This window comes from Osmerus eperlanus, chromosome 21 (genome assembly GCF_963692335.1).
Source record: "Osmerus eperlanus chromosome 21, fOsmEpe2.1, whole genome shotgun sequence".
Classification (NCBI taxonomy): Eukaryota; Metazoa; Chordata; class Actinopteri; order Osmeriformes; family Osmeridae; genus Osmerus; species Osmerus eperlanus.
This window is the reverse complement of record NC_085038.1, coordinates 7,481,073-7,500,166: the sequence shown is the minus strand read 5'-3', so window position 1 is coordinate 7,500,166 and position 19,094 is coordinate 7,481,073. Positions and strand designations below refer to the sequence as shown.

The 19,094-nt window shown below is 47.7% G+C and overlaps 2 protein-coding genes across 2 annotated transcripts; one reads left to right on the top strand and one right to left on the bottom strand.

Annotated features, from left to right (window-relative positions):
* The first annotated feature begins 9,185 nt into the window (after positions 1-9,185).
* LOC134007762 (putative methyltransferase DDB_G0268948) lies at positions 9,186-12,271 on the top strand. Its single transcript, XM_062447425.1, has 6 exons — positions 9,186-9,466; positions 9,738-9,898; positions 10,007-10,220; positions 10,392-10,495; positions 10,768-10,905; positions 11,192-12,271. Exons 1-6 carry the CDS (start codon positions 9,356-9,358, stop codon positions 11,286-11,288), a joined length of 825 nt encoding a protein of 274 aa, XP_062303409.1. The 5' UTR covers positions 9,186-9,355; the 3' UTR covers positions 11,289-12,271.
* A 2,079-nt stretch (positions 12,272-14,350) lies between these two features.
* LOC134007765 (receptor activity-modifying protein 1-like) lies at positions 14,351-18,841 on the bottom strand. The gene is made up of 3 exons (XM_062447426.1): positions 18,468-18,841; positions 17,041-17,179; positions 14,351-15,111 (listed from the first exon to the last, which is right to left on the bottom strand). The coding sequence occupies exons 1-3, from the start codon at positions 18,520-18,522 to the stop codon at positions 14,856-14,858; spliced, it is 450 nt and encodes a 149-aa protein (XP_062303410.1). The 5' UTR covers positions 18,523-18,841; the 3' UTR covers positions 14,351-14,855.
* Positions 18,842-19,094: the final 253 nt, after the last annotated feature.

Genomic DNA, 19,094 nt, shown 5'->3' with positions numbered 1-19,094 from the left:
AGGTTCCAGGAAGTGCTGCTGAGAGCGAGGGAGGAAGTGAGGGGGGGGGACGGGGGGGGGACGAGAGAGAAGAGGGAGAGAGAGAGGGAAGCTGTTGACACAGGGCTAATGTGGGCCAGGGAGCATGGTAACCTTGTTACACTGCAGAGCAGGGGGTTAGAGGACAGCGTGTGTGTGTGTGGTGGGGGAGTGTTATTGTCTGTGGTGTTGCAATTTTTCACGTGATATTGGACTCCATCAGCCTTTCCAAACTCTTTCTGTAAATAATACAAATGTGGCTGCGTGTCTGTGTAACTTGACCTGCTTGGAAATGTCCAGATATTCGAGATTCAGAGATTCTTGTTTGGTATTCAAAGGGCAGCGTCCTCCCAGATTAAAGGTGTACTTGCAGGGGGGCGGAGGCAACCTTTAATTTTTTGTTGAATTGATAAATAAATTACAGTCGGATCGATGAGGATTTAATCTGTGGTTCCTCTTGACACACGGCCAAGGCTCTCCCACCCACCTCTGGTACCGAGCACTTGTGATTATAGATGGGATCTCTCATCTGACCTGCACCTCCTCTCCTCTCCCCTCACCCCCCCCTCACCCCTCCCCTCCACACCTCACCCCACCCCACCTCACCCCACACCTCACCCCACCTCACCGCCCTCCTCCCCCCCCCCCCCGCACAGCCCATCTCCTCCCTCCGCCCCATCACAAACTCAAGAACACACACACACTCAACTTTAACAGTCAGGCCCAGGTTAACATCTTGCTTTTTCCTTCTGAGAAAGGCAGGTCTGTCTGTTGACCTGTGCTCACTAACTCACTAATGACGGGACGAGGACGCGCTCCACTTAGCTCATCCAAATCAGATGATATCCAAATCAATACGCAATGTCATCAGTGCTAGCCTGGCTACGATGACCTCAACATAGCCCGCCCGCCAGCCAGCAAGCTAACCATCCATCGATCCAGCCAGCCAGACAGACAAAAAGCCAACCAGCCAACCAGACAGCCCACCAGCCAGGCCCTCTCCTTTCCTGAGCGTCACCACAGACACACTGCTGCATCATATCAATCAACAGCATCTCCAGGCCTAATGGCTGTTGGATCAATACATCTTAGGGGTCAGGCAGCGGAGTCCTGAGCACCTGGAGTGGTGACCCTCATACTAATGGAGTGGACACTTCCCCACCCCCCCAACACTACCCATCACTGTCAGGCCAGGACCAGTGTTCTGACCCCTGCCCCCTCCCCCAGAGACTGTCATCATGGCATGACCAATGGGTCTGCTGGCCTGCTGACAGAAGCAGGAGGGCTTGGACACTGGCCATGGTAGAAGCTGAAGCTTAGAGCATTAAAACATACACACACACACACACACACACACAGAGGTGACTCGCAGGTTCAGCTGTAATGGATTATCTGAGTCATTGATTAAACTGTTTTGAATGTATCCTTTCACCTCCTTGCATTGGTTCACTCTTCTGTCTGTGTCTGAATGTGTGTATGTGTGTGTGTACGTGTTTTCCAGGCTCCTTACGGGCCTATCCTTAACCCTGGTCGCAGAGTGTTTATCATGCCAGGGAAGAGCGCAGAAAACAAATTAGTGCACAGGAAGAAAAAAGGGGCCTGGATATCGATTCGGGCTTTTCATGCTAGAGTGGAGAACAGAAAATATTAGGCCATAAAAAGGAAACAAGGATATAAAGCCATTACCTCTCTCGCTTAATTGATCTCACTTCCCATAACAAATTAATTGACCGGAAAATGGCAGATGGCTTTGATGAATGTCATAAAAAAGGCTTGTCAGCAAGCCCTGGCTGCTTGAACCTTCTCCCCCACAGACACCAAGCAGCCCCAAACCCAGGATGTGCTCTGCTCATCTATCTGCTCTCTAATGGTCTTGTGTTCAATCACACTGACAAGCTAGGATAATTGCTAATTAGCCAGTACCGTCTACTGTATCTTTTGGGATGATGTTCTCCGTGGTCGAATGGCAACACATTGCATCTGACGGTATTGCTTCTGGGTTCCTGGCTCGGAGGATGAGCAGGTGGAAAGTGTGAAACCACTTGGACTTGGATATGGACTGTACATGTGTGTGGTTGCGTGTGTGTTTTTTGCGGCGGTGTAAGTGCGTGTGTCATGTACGTGCGTTGTTTGGTATGTGTCTGTGTGAGTGTTTGTTGATGTATGCGTGTGTGTTTATGTACGTGTGTTTGCAGAGACAAGCTGCTGTCGTGGTTTCAGAACAAATGCTAATTTAATCAATCTGCTATAAATCCAACTGGACGCTGAGTCATGTGTGTCTCCTGCCCTGGGGACTCAAACAAAAGCCCTGCCAGTGCAGTTTGCTCAGCACACTCTCACACACACACACACACACACACATTCTCAAACACACACAGACACACATACGCATCCATCACAGTTTTATACTTTGCTCCCACCCATCATCTCTACTGGGAAATGATCCATCATTACACAAACTCACACATTTTTACATACCCTCACCACCCGCTCTCTCTCTCTCCCTTACTCTTTCTCTCTTTCTTTCGAACACACACAGCACACACACAGCACACACACAGCACACACACACAGCACACACACACACCACACACAGGTCCACATTGCTGACACACCTGCAGTTTTACCGTGTCCGAACATGGCAAAGCTGCTGAGGCGACGTCTTTGGGGGCGTGAGACTGCTGTAAAGACACAGAGAGAGAGAGAGAGAGGCTCTGCTGGTCTGGTCGCCTTGCTTCTCCAGCCAGCAGTGAGAGATGCTAGGTGGCAGCTGTTGAAAATTCATCCGTGTCTCTGCGGCCCCCGTGTTTCCCATCAATCTGGCGCTGGGCTGGCAGGGGGCCGCGGCTGCATCTTAATCTGCAGGGCCGGACGGGAGGACGGACAGGTCACCCAGAAGGAGGGAGGATGGGAGGAGTAGGGGGGGGGGCGTGGGGTGGGGGGGGGGGCGGCGGTAAATAACCTCCTACTGCAGGTGCCACTCCTGCCCGGATACTGACAACCTGGCTGGCTGGCTGTCTGTCTGCTGAGGGACAGATCTGTGCTGCTCTGCCACACACCAAGGTCCCCCGGAGAGGAGGGGGGGATGTGGGGGACAGGAGGGAATGATGGGGGGGGGGGGGTGGGGGGCTGGCAGGCAGGGGCTGTCAAAGTCTGTCTTCGAAGGGTTAGGTTTTATCGAGACAGACAGCGCGTACCGGCTGGTGGTCTGAGGACCTGATGCAGGTTCCAAATGGGGGTTTGACTCGCCTGGCCCCAGCCCCAACAGCCCCGAGTGTTGGAGGGGGTGTTAACTGCCAACACAGCTTTTTGAGGACTCCGAAGTGAAACAGAGAGGAAGAGTTAGTGGATTAACTGGTGTTGCTGGGGGGCGCGCCAAAGATCTCAGAGGGCTAAGCCACTCTCCGACAAGAGGGGACAAGGGAGGACTTGGAGGAAGAACGCTCAAATTTACAGCCCTTTCCCTCCCCTCACGCCCCCGAAGCCCATCCATAAGGCCCTGACAGGGCAGAGGCCAGCATGGCTCCACCCCGGGGCCTGGAATGCCTCGCAGCGCCGTTCCCGGGAGGAATTGTAACCGTGGCAACCCCTTGACTCGCCCGGCGCCCCTGGCAGGAGCGAGTTGAGCGATGAGTTCCGGGGGTCACGGCTAATGGTGTTCCTCCTGTCCAACTGTCACACGTCGAGGGTCTCTATGTCACACTTAGGCACCCTTGTAGGACACACACACACACTGAGACACACACAACGTGCGAGCCGACACTCCGACAAAAAGCCTATAGACAAATACAAATGCACACACACTTTCTCTCTCAAGTCTATACTTTACACACACACACACACACACACTCTTCCTTGTTTTGCGTCTGACAGGGCCAGTCTGACAGACGACCTGTCTGTGTCACTGAGCTCCAGTGTCTTGTGGGAGCAATGGCGCCCGCAGTTATGACATATTGTGATGGGAGAATCGCTGCGGCGACTCAACATACATCCATGCATGCACACGCAAACACACACGCACACATACACACACACACACACACACAGCTTCCTTCTCATTATTCCATTCAACCCCCCACTCTCCCTGCCCCCCACTGTCTGTATGCCTCACAGGGGGGGTAAATAAGAAGATGATGTCACATCTGCTTATGTCTGATCTGTCTCTCCTGGGCTATGGAGATCAAATGTTTCTATTGTGAGAGAGAGACAGACAAAGGGAGATAGGCAGAGAGACAGACAGAGACAGACAGAGAGAGAGAGAGAGAGAGAGACATGACTGGTGTTGACAGATGTGGAAAAAATAACCAGGAGAGGAAGGATGAGTGAGGGCAAGAGAGGGATGAGTGGAAGGATGAGAGGGGGGCGGAGGGAGACAGAGGAAAGGGGAGGAGCTGACACCCTGATGGATAGATTGAGATCCTTCAATACAACCGCTCAGCCAAGATTAACACAAATTCAGCATCAGCACATTCCCCCTCCTCTCTCTCTCTTTCTCTTTTCCATTCTTTCTTTCTCTCTCTCTCTCTCTTTTTCTTGTTTCCTCTGTCTATTTCTGTCTCTTTCTCTTGCTGTCTATGCTGTCTGCCCAATAAATGTGTGACAGGCCAACTTGCAGTCGACGACTGAGAAACTAGCCCCCAGCTCAATCGCACTGCCCCACCGTGGAGGGAAGTGGTACCTGTAGGGCCACAGTTCACCCAATCACAGCCGAGGAGCTCCCTGTATGGAGTGGCGGGGGTGAAGGAGGACAGGGGGGGGGGGGTATCCATAGCAACCCGACCCCCAGGTGCAGCGGGGAACGTTCTGAGGCAGGTAATCCAGACGTATGTGTAAGGTCACGCACATTCAAAGTTATTGCCAGTCGTTTCTATTTATATGCAATATTCTCTGTGGCTCCCCTCAGTTCGAGAATGCTCTATGAAGTGGTCTGGCCGAGTCTCACATGACTGACAGGCCGGATATTTCCAGACTGGTAATGATTACACGTTGCATTTGAAATGTAAATCCAGCAGGAACGTATTACACAGTGATACAATGTGACCACATTGCCCCTGGCTCTAGTTGTCTCTGCTGTGGTGCCTGTCCCCAGTGAGACACAACCTGGTGATGCTGTTTGTTTGTTGTAGCATGGTGAGGGGCAAACACTGAGTGAGTTGGTGGTGTTCATGGTCATACTCATCATGGAGCTGATTTATCACTTGCCATGTTGATGCAAAGACAAGGTGTCTGTGTTGAAGCAAGCATGTGCAACACACACTAAGGCTGATACGGTACACTGAGAGGGTGTCTTTGTGCTCTGAAACTGGTTCCAAAAATCTGCTCTCATCCACCCACTCTTTCTGTCCTGACTGTAAGTGCTGCTACTTTCACCCATATTTGTGTGTGTGTGTGTGTGAGTGTGCATTTGTGTGTGGGTTTGTACATGTGTGTGTGGGTGTGTGCGTGCGTGTGTGTGTGTGTGTGTGGGCGTGAGTGTGTTTACCTGTATGGTGAGTGTTGAGGCACCTCCACCAAGGCCTCTTAGGAAGCCTGCATCAATCTGAGCACAGAAAACTCTCTGACCCCACTGTTGCTGTGACTACTGGCAGCCATGGCAACCTGGCGGAGAGGGAGAGGAAACCATTGTGACAATACAGCGAGAGAGAGGGAGCGAGAGAGAGAGAAGGAGAGGGCGAGGGAGAAGAAAAAAATGACGTATGATGACGAAAGCAAATATCTACAGAACAATATCCCTTCATGAGAAACACAGAGCATTATAAATAACAAACAGCATAATAATTGCCAAACGAGCTCACAGCCACACAACAGGCTCACTTATACAAGGCTTCAGAGTTCAAACTATACAACAATTAAAAATGCATTTAACACATTCTCCAACAGATCGACTGAAGCAGCCCCGATGCTCCAAATGCTGGTCAAATACATAGACAAGAGCTTCACTAATCCACATCAGTAATGAATAGATTTCATGGCATTAAGGGAAATCAATGTCCAATCAGTCCCAATACTTAACATAAATAATCGGGTGAAACGTAGAACAGCTGATTGCTAGGGCCCAAAGTCTACTGTCTGCTCTGCAGCGGGGGTACAGCAGGGTGGTGGTGAAGGACTGTGTCATGATGTCCTTCAGCAGTGGATCTGACTCACCAAGCACAACTGTTCAGATCTGTGATGGTGGTTATGAGCGCAGACTAACTGAGCACTTTGAGCACACACCGCTGACCTAACCAACCACGAGATTCCATCATTCTATCAATTAGTCAGCCAATGTGCTAATGTTGGTTTGAGAGCCTGTCTGCCGTGTGTGTGTATGTGTGTGTGTGTACGTGTGTACGTGTGTACGTGTGTACGTAAAGGTTTGTACTGTAAAGTGCGTATGTAAAGGTGTGACTATGAAGTAAATGAGGGTGTGTGTGTATACTATGTAACAATGTGTGAATACATATGTGTGTATATAGGTGCATAAAATGTCCCTCTGCCCTTTGACCTGTCCAGCATGTCCCTTACGGTCATTGATCTGTGTCAGAGCACAGAGACAGTGATGTGTCCAGGATTGGCGTTCCACTACTCTGGGCCGTAATTAAACATGTGGGCTTAACGAGATGGCCCCTCTAACGAGGTCAGAGGGAAAGGTCACTGTGACATGCTCATCTCAGGAAGTTATCGCCACGGCAACAGTCTAAGTAGCTGAGATATGCGAGCAAAGGTTCAGACATCCACTATCAGCTCAATAGAATCAGCGAACTGGACCCACCTGATGGTCCAACACACACACGCACATACACACAGACAGTATGTCTAGCACTCTCATCTACTCTTATATTAGTATAATCAAGAAAAAGTGGATCAATTAAACCAGGCTTTAATGTAATCTGTCTAATCCATCGCCATTACTTGAGCCAATATCTATCTAAATCCTCCAAAGAGTCAGGATATCTGTCTGAGTGGACCTTCAATGCAGAACGTGAAGTGGAACAAACTGCTGACCACATGCAGGGTGTTGAGTTCAGCCCTGAGGAGCAACTTGATATTGAGCACGTAGACTCTAAACTTTTTAGGCAACCCTGTTGGCAAGATTTTACTGCCGCAAAAGAGTCTCAGGCAAGCTAAGAGTTTGGCTGAAAGCCTCTCGCTCCCCCCCCTCCCTCCTCCCCCCCCCTCCCCCCCCCCTCCCCCCCCCTCCCCCCCGCTACCAGTTTCTCTTTTGCTCATCAGCTCAAACATTCTGAATATCTTGTGTCTTGATCCCATCTGTGTCTTCCTGCTGAGAAATCTACCGGGAAATAGGATTTTTTGTAGTCAATACCTCTCCTCTTCTCCTCTCCCCTCCCTTCCTCTCTCCTTGACTCTCCTCTCCTCACAGGAAAAATTCACTGTGGTCTTAGTCCACATTTAAACATAAAGTTTTATCTACCTGATTTAATACACTGCACAATGAGGACATAGAGAAAGACACTGTGGAAGGAGAACTGGAACATCGTCCATGAGTGGACTAATACAAGTTGTTGCACTTCTTAGTCCCCCCCCCAACCCTACCCCCTCGATGATCCACCCCCCAGTCTAGCCCCTCCCACACCCACACCACCATCAACAGACACATGGACAACGCACACTGTGATTTGGTACAACGTTCCAAATGCATTGACATTTCTGGGTCTGTGTTTTCCCCGTTGACGTGGGGAGAGAAGTACCATGCTAATGGTACTTCGCTCAGTACATGTCTAATACTCCACATGCCATCTACAGCGTTTTAGCAAAGGCAGAAGACCCTCAGAGCTCATTTGGATGAGTTAGAGTTAAGAAGATGAGTAATTAATTGTATGACAGCTGTCTGCCTAGAAAAGCCTTATTGAATTTCTCCAACTATCTTCACTTGGTTATAGTTGCACTGCCAGATGAAAAAAGTATGTATAAAAAAAAGAAGATATATATATATATATATATATATATGAAGATTAAAATCACACACTTGCGTTCTTTGAATTACAGTCAGGGCGGTCTATGCCCTGTTATGGTGCGGCTGTTAGTGGAGCTGGGTGACACGTGCATCCATTCCTGGCAGTGTTGGCTCTGTCTAATGAATCAGGTGTCAAGACCTGCTCCTCCATGTTCTAGCTGGATTAATAACTCCTATTCATGACTGGGAAAAATGCTCCAGGATAACACCCTGCTGCCCATCAGGGCAACGCATGCAGCAGCTCATCCCAGTTCACTCACTTCACTGTGTGTCCTAACGGTGTCGCATATTGGTGTGTTTGGGTGTGGGTGCGTGCTTGCTCGTATGTGTGTGCGCCTTTGTGAAAGGACATTCTCAATGGGAGAAATTGGTTATGTCTTGGTAAACATGAGCCTTGTGTAACATTATTGCTTTCTTTAAGTCTGTCTTTCATGCTTGATTCATTCACACACACACATACACACACACACACAACACACACACACACACACAGCCAGCGCTGCCTTTCTCTGCCGGCATGCATGGTGTGAGGTGAGCAGTGCTGACAGCTTTGATTGGGGCTGATTGATTTGATCTCAGGGGACTGCCTACGTAGGCCCTGGCAGCCATTGGTCTGGAGGTCTGGGCCTCTGGCCCGGCTAACAGAATCACAAGCAAACACCGTGACTTTTATTGATTAGTGGACACAGCAGATCAATGTCTGATGATTGGATAAAACAAGCCTTCTTCTCCAGAACCCATCTCATCTCATGAGCTAGCCATGGATGAGCTAGCCATGGAAAGGCTTCCATCTATGGAAGTTCCCTGCTCTCCTACTGGAAAACCATGGTCCCTCGCCACAACTGTGGTGTACCACACATACACATGACGGAATGAGATGAAAAATAGCAGGCAGTCACACACACACACACACGCACTAAGGCCTCATCTATCTCATAAACACTGCGTAGGCTGAGCAGCAACACATCCACATCGAGAACATGTGAAGGAACGTCATTCCGCGAACTAACGTTGCACTGAATGAACTCCTTCAACTCGTGCTGCTGTTCGTCGTCGTTCCATGAGCACCCTCTGCTGGGCGCCCAAGCCCAGTGCATCCTCGGGAACTTCAGCCTGACAGCACACAAAACACACTTGCGCGGCACACGCATTACACCACAAGAGTTCATTTGCAACGTCAAACTGAATCAAAAGCGGTGGGAAACTGAAACCAGTTTGGGGCTATGTGTGCCGGTGCAAGGGTCAAGAGAGCGGTTAATCATCAACATGTTCATGTGAGATGAAGTGTAGGAGATGTAATCAGTTCCACTCAGACAGTCTGAGAGCCAGTCAGCTGGTGAGCCTCGGTCTCTGTCATAGTGACTCAGCAGCAGAGACACCATGTCTAACCGTCGCTTCGAGGGGAGAGAACATGCAGCTGCCTACCTCAGGTACAGGTTGAGTCCCCCTCAAGAACTCATCGCAGAGATACTGGGATTCTTGGAGAAAAGGGTGGGGTGTCTCGCTGTGTGTGTGTGTGTGTGTGTGTGTGTGCACATTCATCTAGGAGAGTTCAAATCAATACTTGGAGCAAAAAGTGTAGGTTTTAATCTTGTAAAATGTATACTTTCTCCAAGACTTTTGACCTGTACACACATTTCACCTCACAAACAAATTAAGTCGAAGCATACATTTAATCTAGGCTTGTGTAGAATGTATAATACAACATAAATCATGGCGTTAGCACATATTGAGTCTGTTGCATTCTTTCTTGCTGTTCCAGAGAGCAGGGCCGTATGACCTCGCTGTGGATGTGGGCTGTGGCTCCGGTCAGGGGACCTGCCTGCTGGCCCCTCACTTCACCCAGGTGGTGGGGTCAGACATCAGCCCCGCCCAGCTGGAGATGGCCCTAGCCAATGGCAGCATCCCAAACATCACCTACAGGTCAGTTTGAGGAGGAGAAGGAGGAGACCGTTTGACAGACTAGCGGCTGTGGAAGCTTGGAGTCTCTGGCTCATCCACTGAAGCGTGTCAGGCTCTCTGCCCACGCAGGCAGTGTCCGGCAGAGGAGCTACCGTTCCGGGCAGGCGTGGCCGATCTGGTGACGTCCATGACCGCGGCCCACTGGTTCGACCATCCCCGGTTCCTCCAGGAGGCCTACAGGCTGTTGAAACCCCGGGGCTGCCTGGCTCTGCTCAGCTACACCATGGATATGGAGCTGGAGTACCAAACCCTGTCCTCCATCCTCAATGGCATCTGTCAGGAGGTCAGCACGAGGCCAGACTACAACCTTAAATAAATACATATTATAGTATAGGGACTTGTAAACACTGAGCGTGAATTGTAGTACAACATTTAATAGTTTTGTTGCAGCTCGTTTCTTCTGTTGCAACATGGATGAGAATTTAGGATCAATGTTGGCTTGATTTACCTCCAGATCTACACCGCTCTGCTGCCTTATCGGAGTGCTTACCTTGGCTCTGGCCCTCTACCGCTCTACAAACACATGTACGAGTCATGCTCATACCCAGATAAGGAGTGGTGAGTCAGACGCTTGCAGTGATGCTAGACTGAAATAATTGCAATAAGGACACATAGAGAAAAACTCATAATGTAGGGTTTGTTCTGCAACCAGTTTCAGCAGACGTCATTCTAATCATTAGCTGATTGACTGAATTGGGTTTGTCACAACTGACAACACGCAAGACAGTCGCGGAACACGACAGGTGGGATGTCCTAGTCTATAAGGACAGATAGAGGATGTTTTCAGTGTCATTTTATGGAAGGTTTTATCTGTATCTGTGTGCATTTAGGCATGAGTGTCTGCGTTCAAGAACAGCAATGTCTCTGAGCGGCTACATTGGCTTGGTGGAGAGCTTCTCCACCTACCAGGCGTTTCTGAACCAGCATCCCGATGAGGCACATAAGCTCTCTCAGGAGTTTAAGAACAGGTCATTATCCTCAGTTGCATGGACAGAGTGTGAGGTATGAGTTGTGCAGGTTAATGGAGTTCTTAAATCCTGGCCATGAGAGTATTACACTGATAATAATGGGAAGTAAATGTTCGGTAGCCATTTTCCAGTCAACTAAAATAATGCTTGCATACCCGAGAAATTGTAACCTGAAGCATTTCAGTGTGAACACTTTTGAGACAGGATCCTTACATCTGGCTTGAATGTCTCCCTACTCTTTGTTTGACAGTGCTGACTACTGTTCTTCTGTCTCCTGCTCCCCTAGATTGCTGTCTGCGATGGGAGTGTCTTCCCCAGACACAGAGGTTGTTGTGGTGGTGAAGTATTTCTACTGGCTGGCCTGCAAGCCTGATTCAGACTGAACGACCCTCAAGCTGTTTCAAGGCAAAACTGTAGCGTCATCATGATTCCATAACCTGCAAATGATTCTCAAACAAAATTAATCTTTTAACCCCCCACAGAAGAACTATACACCTGTGCCTGAACTATATATTCAGCTAATTATTACCATTGGTTACAGTGTGACATTTTAGGGCCAGCCGTTCTTGCCTCTTGCAGATCAGGAAGTTTAGCCCACTGGCTCCCCCTCTTGTCAGAGCATGGTACTGTAGACCTTGAATCCTGACATTTATGTTAAACAGATCAAGGCCAGAATCATAATATATATTGGGGAGAACAAATCCCCCCCAATATTCAAATCTGGTCAAAATTTCCCCCCCAATATATTGATATAAAAATGTAATTGTGCTACGCTACGACAGGCAACCACGCACGCTGTCCGAAATTATCATTAAAAAAATTGTGTGTCCCCTCCAATGTTGACTCCATGGCTACGGCCTTGAAACAGATACATGCAAATTCAGCCAAAGCTGGCTCTTTGAGCCGGTTGTATTTTCACTATTAAAAAGTGACATGCAGTTTTGTCCACAAATGCAGCTTAGTCTTGGCTGGCAAGGTCTACTTTGTCCCGTGGCAAGTGGAACTTGGGCTGGTTGATTTCTCTCACAGTGATGCAGTTGTTTGTCAAATTGATTCCTTCTCCTCTTGCTTTTGTCAGAGTCATGGCTGTTATTGTTGCTGGCATTCTAGCGAGATAATTTACCATAACAAGACCTGAGGACTAAACCTTCCATGATAAAACAACTGGTGATGTTGATGCTAATGTTCTTAGTGTGCAACTGAAAAATTAAATTTTGCAAGTGACCCTTCAGTCAATGAGTTGTGTCATTCAGTCAGTCAATCATGGGGTTCAAGTGAGGCCTTGCAAGCAGAGCAAGTATGACTAATGAGTATCCAGTCTCCACTATGCTGCAGGGTATCCCTAAAGGCAGTACAGAAGTGGTCTGGACCCAGCCCAAACCCTCCCTCTGGAAAACATGTCACCTGGTCCCTGCATAGATTCAGAATTCTAACATATAATCAACGACAGGAGCGATAGCTATTACTAAAACGAAATGGCTTTTACTGAAACTAAATTCCCATCTTTAAAGGGGCCCTTCCTCCCAAAGCAATTACACAGACTCACTTCTGGACTCTTTTTTTCATCTCCGAAGACTTTAGCTCTAACTTTTTATTACTGGAGTATTTGTTTCTGCCTGCAGAGCTTGGAGCTAGGTGTCTGGAGTTGCGGTAATGATCCGAGGCAGTTGGACAGCCAGCCTGCTCAGCCAATCGTAATGGGGAGCCAGAGGGCTTTCACAGGAGGCTGTTGCTGATCTGACAGGTTTGGGGCTCAGCGCTGTGGATGAGTGTGGAAGACAAACCAACTTAAAAAATGGCAGACATCTCCTTGGGAATGCTCAATCACGTTACACAGACACCGTGGGAGCTCTACAACTCGAAAAATATCTTCCGGACGATGGGTTGGGGGATCAAATTCCTTTACTTCATTATGCACTGACCTGCATTATTGGTTCGAATCAACATGGCTTGGCTTCCCTCAAACAATATTTCACCTGTTTCTCCCCTCCTCGCTAACCTTGACTGTATTCTGAAACATAGCCTCTGTCTCCTCCCTCAGGTTGACTCTCCCTGTGGGGGGCTGAGTTTACACTTTTCTAATGAGTACACAGGTTGTCCAGGGGCGAGCCAACAGATGGTGATTACCCTGGCCTCACAATGCTCCCTGGGTTTCTGATCGCTCTCCCTTGAACTGAGCAACCTTGAGGCCTTCGCTGCCTTGTGGCCTCCCTTCTATCACCGGCTTTTATTTCTGACCTGTGTGTGGGCTTGGCGAGGCAGACTCCGAGAGATGAAGAGATGAGGTAAAGACCTTTTGGGACCATTCGGGGCATGTTTCATTTTGAATGCACACGGCACACTGCAGCTTTTATTATTGAATTAAGTATGGCCAAGCGATCCGATTCTCATAAGGCATTACAGTACTTCTACTGTACACGGTGCCCTACAGCTAATGGCTGTAACATAATACACCAAGAACTGTAAGAGATCTCAATACTAGGCGGTCTGACACAAGCCCCATAGCGCGCACACACACAGACTCATGTTCTGTTGTGTTCGGGCAGGTATCACCCCGTAGTTAGGCCTAGGTGTGCATTAATCATGCAGCTGTAGAACCCTCTAGTTTATTGCTCTGAGTGTCCCCTTTGACATCATATCAGATCTGTCCTGTGGTGCCATCTGGCCAGTGTCACACCGTGCCCAGTGTGTGTGTGAACGCCACAGGCTCCGTCCTGCTCATTACCCACCCGGTCACCTCCCCAGAAGCTTGACAGTTGCCACATAACCAGGCCAGTCCCGCGTTTTTTAATCTGTGTCCATTTAGCGCCATTACACGGAGACTAATAAGCCCTGTTGCTATGGCGAGCCCGACTGGGGACTCTGGGCTCTGTCGCTTGTGCTCTGAGAAGCTGTCAGTCAAAAAGGGCATTCCTCGTGTTCCCCCGTCTCCTCCTGAGAGCAGGGGCTCGGGAAGCCTGCCGGCTGCCGGCCGTCTTCCAGTTAGGCGTCTCTAAATGAGGCAGGAACTCACACCTCACTCGCTCTGGTGGTGGTGACCCACCCGTGTGGAGCGTAGGACTGATCTATCTATACCCCTGCTGGAGCTCAATGCCTTATGATGTCTTTTATTGGTTTTCCACACAGGTGGAGAGGGTACTAGGTGGAGGGGTTGTGGGTGCTGTGCTATTATGGCTTGTACAGTCATAAGCAGTGCTCTGCTGGGCGGAGCTATTCTGGTCCTGGTGGGGGCTGATGGAGCACAAACAAGCAACCCTACACCACTCTGGAGAGAGGGGATCAAAAGGGCTTTTATGCTGTTATTCATGCTGGTATATGAAACATATATTCCCCTCCTTTGCAAAATATGACAATATTTACATGCACCATGTTCTAGTGATGACACTGCTTACAGAAATCATCTTTTCAAATTGAATCTTGACAATTATATTGTTACAAAGACTGGTAACATACAAACAACTTCAGATTGATTGGGGGAAGGGATGTTCTGTACAAATAATATACATCTTTTGAATCCAGAAGGTGTACTGTCTTGTATCCCATTTCATTTTTACTGTATTTTTCAGACAGCTCTCCACTGACCTGTGCATTATCCAGAAGTGCACTAGGGGCACTGCTCACGACTTGTAGAGGATATAATCAAATGCACATAGCCCAGAGTTATGCTGTCCCAGTGGGCTTTTTAGAAACCCATTCCCATAAACCTAGCAGACCAATGTTAACATTCGGTTTTAACTTGCTATCTAACTTGCTTCACTTATCTGTGCTTGATTGTTCTTGTCTGGCATACTGAAACCAAGGGAAAACACAAGCAAATGCTGAAGTCTATAAAATAATTTCGGACTGTATTTTGATACAGGTCTTAACTATGAGGCATGGCATGATATCGTAGGTGTCCTTGCTGATGTCCGGAATCAGACCCGTCTGTCTGCGGGCCGGCTGTCCCCCTCCTACAAGACTCCTTTACTGCGCTTGCTCCTCCAGACCACCAGGGCTGTCATGAGCAGCGTGATCAGGACAGGCACGGCAATGAAGGGCCCTAGAATATGAAGCGGGGGGTCGTGGAGCAGCCGGCCCGTCAGAGAGCAGTTGTGGAAGTAGTGCTGGTGGATCCGGACGAAGAGCTGGTCAATCACATGGTTGGGCCAGAAGCAGTCCAACTTCCACGCGACCATGAAGGTGCAGTTGGTTAGTTCCCCATATGGCCTGCAGGGGGAGACAGCAGAGTGACATTAGAATTGCTGATCTTACTACACAATGCTTTAGGCAAAGTGCAGAACAACGCAACTGGTTTGATTCAGTTTGTAACGTTGCTGTATGTAAAGTGGCCTTTACATGAAGGCAGTGACTGTGGGATGAAATCTGGGAGTGCTAATCCATCACAACAGAAACAGGATCAGGATAACCTCTCGCTTTCCTTCCGGAAAATGACCTTTAACAAGTGACCAGTTTCAATGCGGAGGTCAAAGCAATGGGAGAATCCACAGCAGAATGCAGCTAGATAGAATTACCAGGCTGGGCTTAGCACAGCTAAATATAACTAGATAGGTGGTGGTGGGGGGTGAGGGGGGTCCAGAGAAGTTAGACACATGCCAGCAGAGTAGTTCCCCCCCCCCGCCCTCATCATACCACCGCAGCTACTCCGAATGACCAGGATGTCTGGCTGAGTATATTTAGAAGTGCTGGACACCAAAGTGCCTTTGGTCCCCTGACGATACTACAGGTGTTTTGAACGATTGAAGCCCGCCACAACAAAGTTGTGGTTCTCTCAAGGCACAATCACCACATGTTTCAAATCAAAAGTCTTTGCACATAAGTATTAACACAGCAGCATGTGACTCATGCTACCATACAACCTCCAGTCAACAGCAATGACATTCACATGGGGTTTTCTGTCACAGAAAATGACCAAAGGGCAGGAGGCGCACCGGATTTGGGTCAAAGTATCCATGAGAAAATACAGTGTTTCCTTTGAAACTGGCAACCTTGGTGAGTACTGTTTCCTGCCTCTGCTTCCAATTCCAGTACAGAATCCCCACACCTCCCGCCAGGCATGGACGGTCACACTTATCGCTGCCATCCAGTGTTAAATCATCTGTCATGATATTCCTGCTCCTGGTTTGCACTGTATACTGCATAGTTGAGGAACCTTTAATAAGGTAAGGCGAGGATGTGGAGGAAAAGATATGACACACTATCCCTGGCTGACTTGTACTCTTGGCACCATGCAGAAAGAGCCAACATGGCAAGGTGCCACTCTACAGCACCTGCGCACAGGTGTCACCTTACACTAGAATCCTGCATTGCTCCAAGTCAAGGCCCCAGAACATAGTGATTAGGGAAAAGGTTGTATTTGTCACTTTGCAGCTGAACCACGCTCGCTCTTTCTCCCAACTCTACATCCATGGATTTGTCTTCTTTCCATTCCTTTTTGACAATGCATTCATCTATGTTTATGAATGTAGCTCGATCTCTCCCCCTCTCTCTTTCTCTCGGGGAGAAGAGTCTGTTCTGTTGTGGTGATACACATGTATACACTGGAAAGCCTATTGGAAACTGTAAGCGTTGTGTTAGATTGAAGGCATCTGATTTAAGGCTGATAAAATGGATAACGTGGAAGCGTTTGACATTGCCTACACCTAATGTCGAGGGTCGAAACGAGCAAACCCCTACGATTGTGAATACTGCGACAACACAAATGTGTCCCTTTGGAGGGTGACAGAACTGTCACATTGAGTGCGTCGCTGCCACAGCAAGGTCACCAGTGACAAGCAGTGTAGGACAGAGAGAGAGGGGGATGCTGGGGGAACTCCATGCATGGACGGTGGCCTCTTCAGTGACACTTATCAGTATGACTCCCTCAGGAAATCAAGAGAGAGGAGGGGACTTGTCTGACATGGCATAGAAATAAACACACAGTCAAGATCCCTTGAGAAACACTTGATTTTCAAGATGGGTAAAGAAATGAGCTTTTACAAAAACGTTGTAGTCTGATCCAACGTGAATTCAAATTGGCCTATGTCCCAATCACTCCCCATGGTTCATGTTTATGATGATTAACGTTTTTCGTGTGTGCATTTAGTCCTTTCCAGAGTGTTTGGTAAAAGCATTTCCTGCATGTGCACAGTGACTCACTGGAGAGTTTGGGGCCAGTTGCACCACAGGTTTGGGTCCAGTCCCTCCATGTCCAGAGTAAATTTGGTCAGGCAGAACTCAGTGATGACACTCTCATAGTAGACACTGCTGCAACCACTCACCGCATGGACCCCATGAGCTGGATAGAGACAGAGGAGACATCCCGTGGTGATTGGGTACAATAAGGGAAGCAGCAATCAGGAAGATAACAGGTGGTGACTCTAAGAGTGTGCTTCAATTGGCATCTCAGGGACTCAAATAAAAACAACATGATACAGTACAAAAACACACAAAGTCAAAGTTGGTAAACACTGTTTAGTATTTATGATCAACCAAATTTCTATTCTCATTAGAAGTGAATCATCTGAACGCACTGTAAACATCATGCCACAACATGAAACCATCCACATGATCTGAAAGTCAATCATCGACCGCTTCATGCACTTAGTCTGCTACAGCGTTGCAACCAGAAGCCTGTTTTCTCAACTGCTGTCTGGGTTCCCTTCCCAACCCTGCTCTTGTATACTGTTTTTGGTGCATGTAAACAAACTTAAAGAGCAGTTTCTCCCAGAGGGATCTGAGCTCAGACATGCTGCTTCTGTGCAAGAAAGAAGGGGTCCACTAGTAGTCTGTGGCTTATGGCTGTTGAATGGTCTAAGGGGGCACACACAGGTGCTTTTCATGGATGTCTACATAACCCAGCAGGTCTGAACAGGGCTGATAACAGCCCACTGTGTAGCCTGTACTGTTTGCTCTCTAGCAGACTAAATCACATAAGCTGTCGTCAATGAAAAACTACAAGCTGGTAGACACTGAACCTGACAATAATGTTAATTGTAAGATTAAGATCTTTCATGTGCTCTTAAAAAAGTTATCTCAGCGTTAAAACCTGGCTGTCTCTCTTTGCTTACTATACATCTACTTTGTGCTCAGAGGTCACAAGTTTCCCCAGACAAATCAATTTGAAAAATACATCTTCACTGAGAAACTGTTTTTTTTTTGTTTGTTTTTTTAACGAAAGACGTGAGTCCTGTGCAAGGCCTTGCATTAAGTAATTTTCTAAGTAATTCACTCTCTATTAAATTCCAGACATCGTCCAACACTCATTTATATCGAGTAAACGTACTATATGCTGTTCGGTGACTTCAACGATCCCTCATCCGACACTGATTTATTACACTTTTTGTTAATGTTGTTCCATGCAACTTATTATGTTCATTTCATTGGAAGTGCCACCATCATTGAGTTATTTAGTTGAGTTATTGCGTGAAATGCACACAATGAAATCAAGTCAAAAAGATGCAATTACATTATCCGTTTTGTTATGTATTTAAACACATCTTATAAAAGTTTAATGATTGAACGACACATTGTGTAAGATCAAAAATGCTTTTGCATTTTATTGTTCAGTAATCAAAATAACTTACCTGCCGCACACAGAACAATGCCAAGTTTCAATGTCGATAACCAATCCAGTGTCATGGTTTATTTACCTAAATATACCTTGAGGTAACGTATTGCAGTGTAGACCTGCAACCTACAAATCTATTATATTCTTCTGAAGTCCCCTGTACTCTAATTTCTCAAATCAACGTGAGTCCCACTACACTCCTTGTCCCTTCTACTGTAACATCTCGCTTCTCAAACCTACAGCTACGAAAGTGATTGAGGCTTGCGTAAAACGGTCTTCATAGTCTATTTGACTTTTGCCTACAGTGGTTAATAAAGCACCCAGATGTTTTTGGTCGGCTACTTCTTAGCCTTGCTTAAGATTATTCACTTTTTTTCTCTGATATACACGTGGAATTCAAATAAGGATTGGAAAATGATTCCGGGTGTTGAATGGCGCTGACATTAATGAACTGAGAACGCGTTGCAAAGCAGGGGACTGTTAAGGAAAGAATCATAAGTCCTAAGCATTATCCTAAGCATTGCCCTTGACAGTGGCAAATAAAACGAATAGCCTCTATTGTGTTTTCCACTCAAACAATTGTTGCTCCAATTTACATAAAGGTTGGTCAGATTCGAGTGGGTGTAGTTTGGGACAATCAGTA

Excerpts from the sequence above, each read along its gene's own strand:
- LOC134007762 (XM_062447425.1), top strand. The coding sequence starts at position 9,356 with ATGTCTAACCGTCGCTTCGAGGGGAGAGAACATGCAGCTGCCTACCTC. Across the intron at positions 10,496-10,767 it reads TCATACCCAGATAAGGAGTG|GCATGAGTGTCTGCGTTCAA; the intron begins GTGAGTCAGACG and ends GTGTGCATTTAG. Across the intron at positions 10,906-11,191 it reads TCTCAGGAGTTTAAGAACAG|ATTGCTGTCTGCGATGGGAG; the intron begins GTCATTATCCTC and ends CTGCTCCCCTAG.
- LOC134007765 (XM_062447426.1), bottom strand. The coding sequence starts at position 18,522 with ATGACACTGGATTGGTTATCGACATTGAAACTTGGCATTGTTCTGTGT. Across the intron at positions 17,180-18,467 it reads CATTGTTCTGTGTGCGGCAG|CTCATGGGGTCCATGCGGTG; the intron begins GTAAGTTATTTT and ends GTCTCTATCCAG. Across the intron at positions 15,112-17,040 it reads AACTGGCCCCAAACTCTCCA|GCCATATGGGGAACTAACCA; the intron begins GTGAGTCACTGT and ends CTCCCCCTGCAG.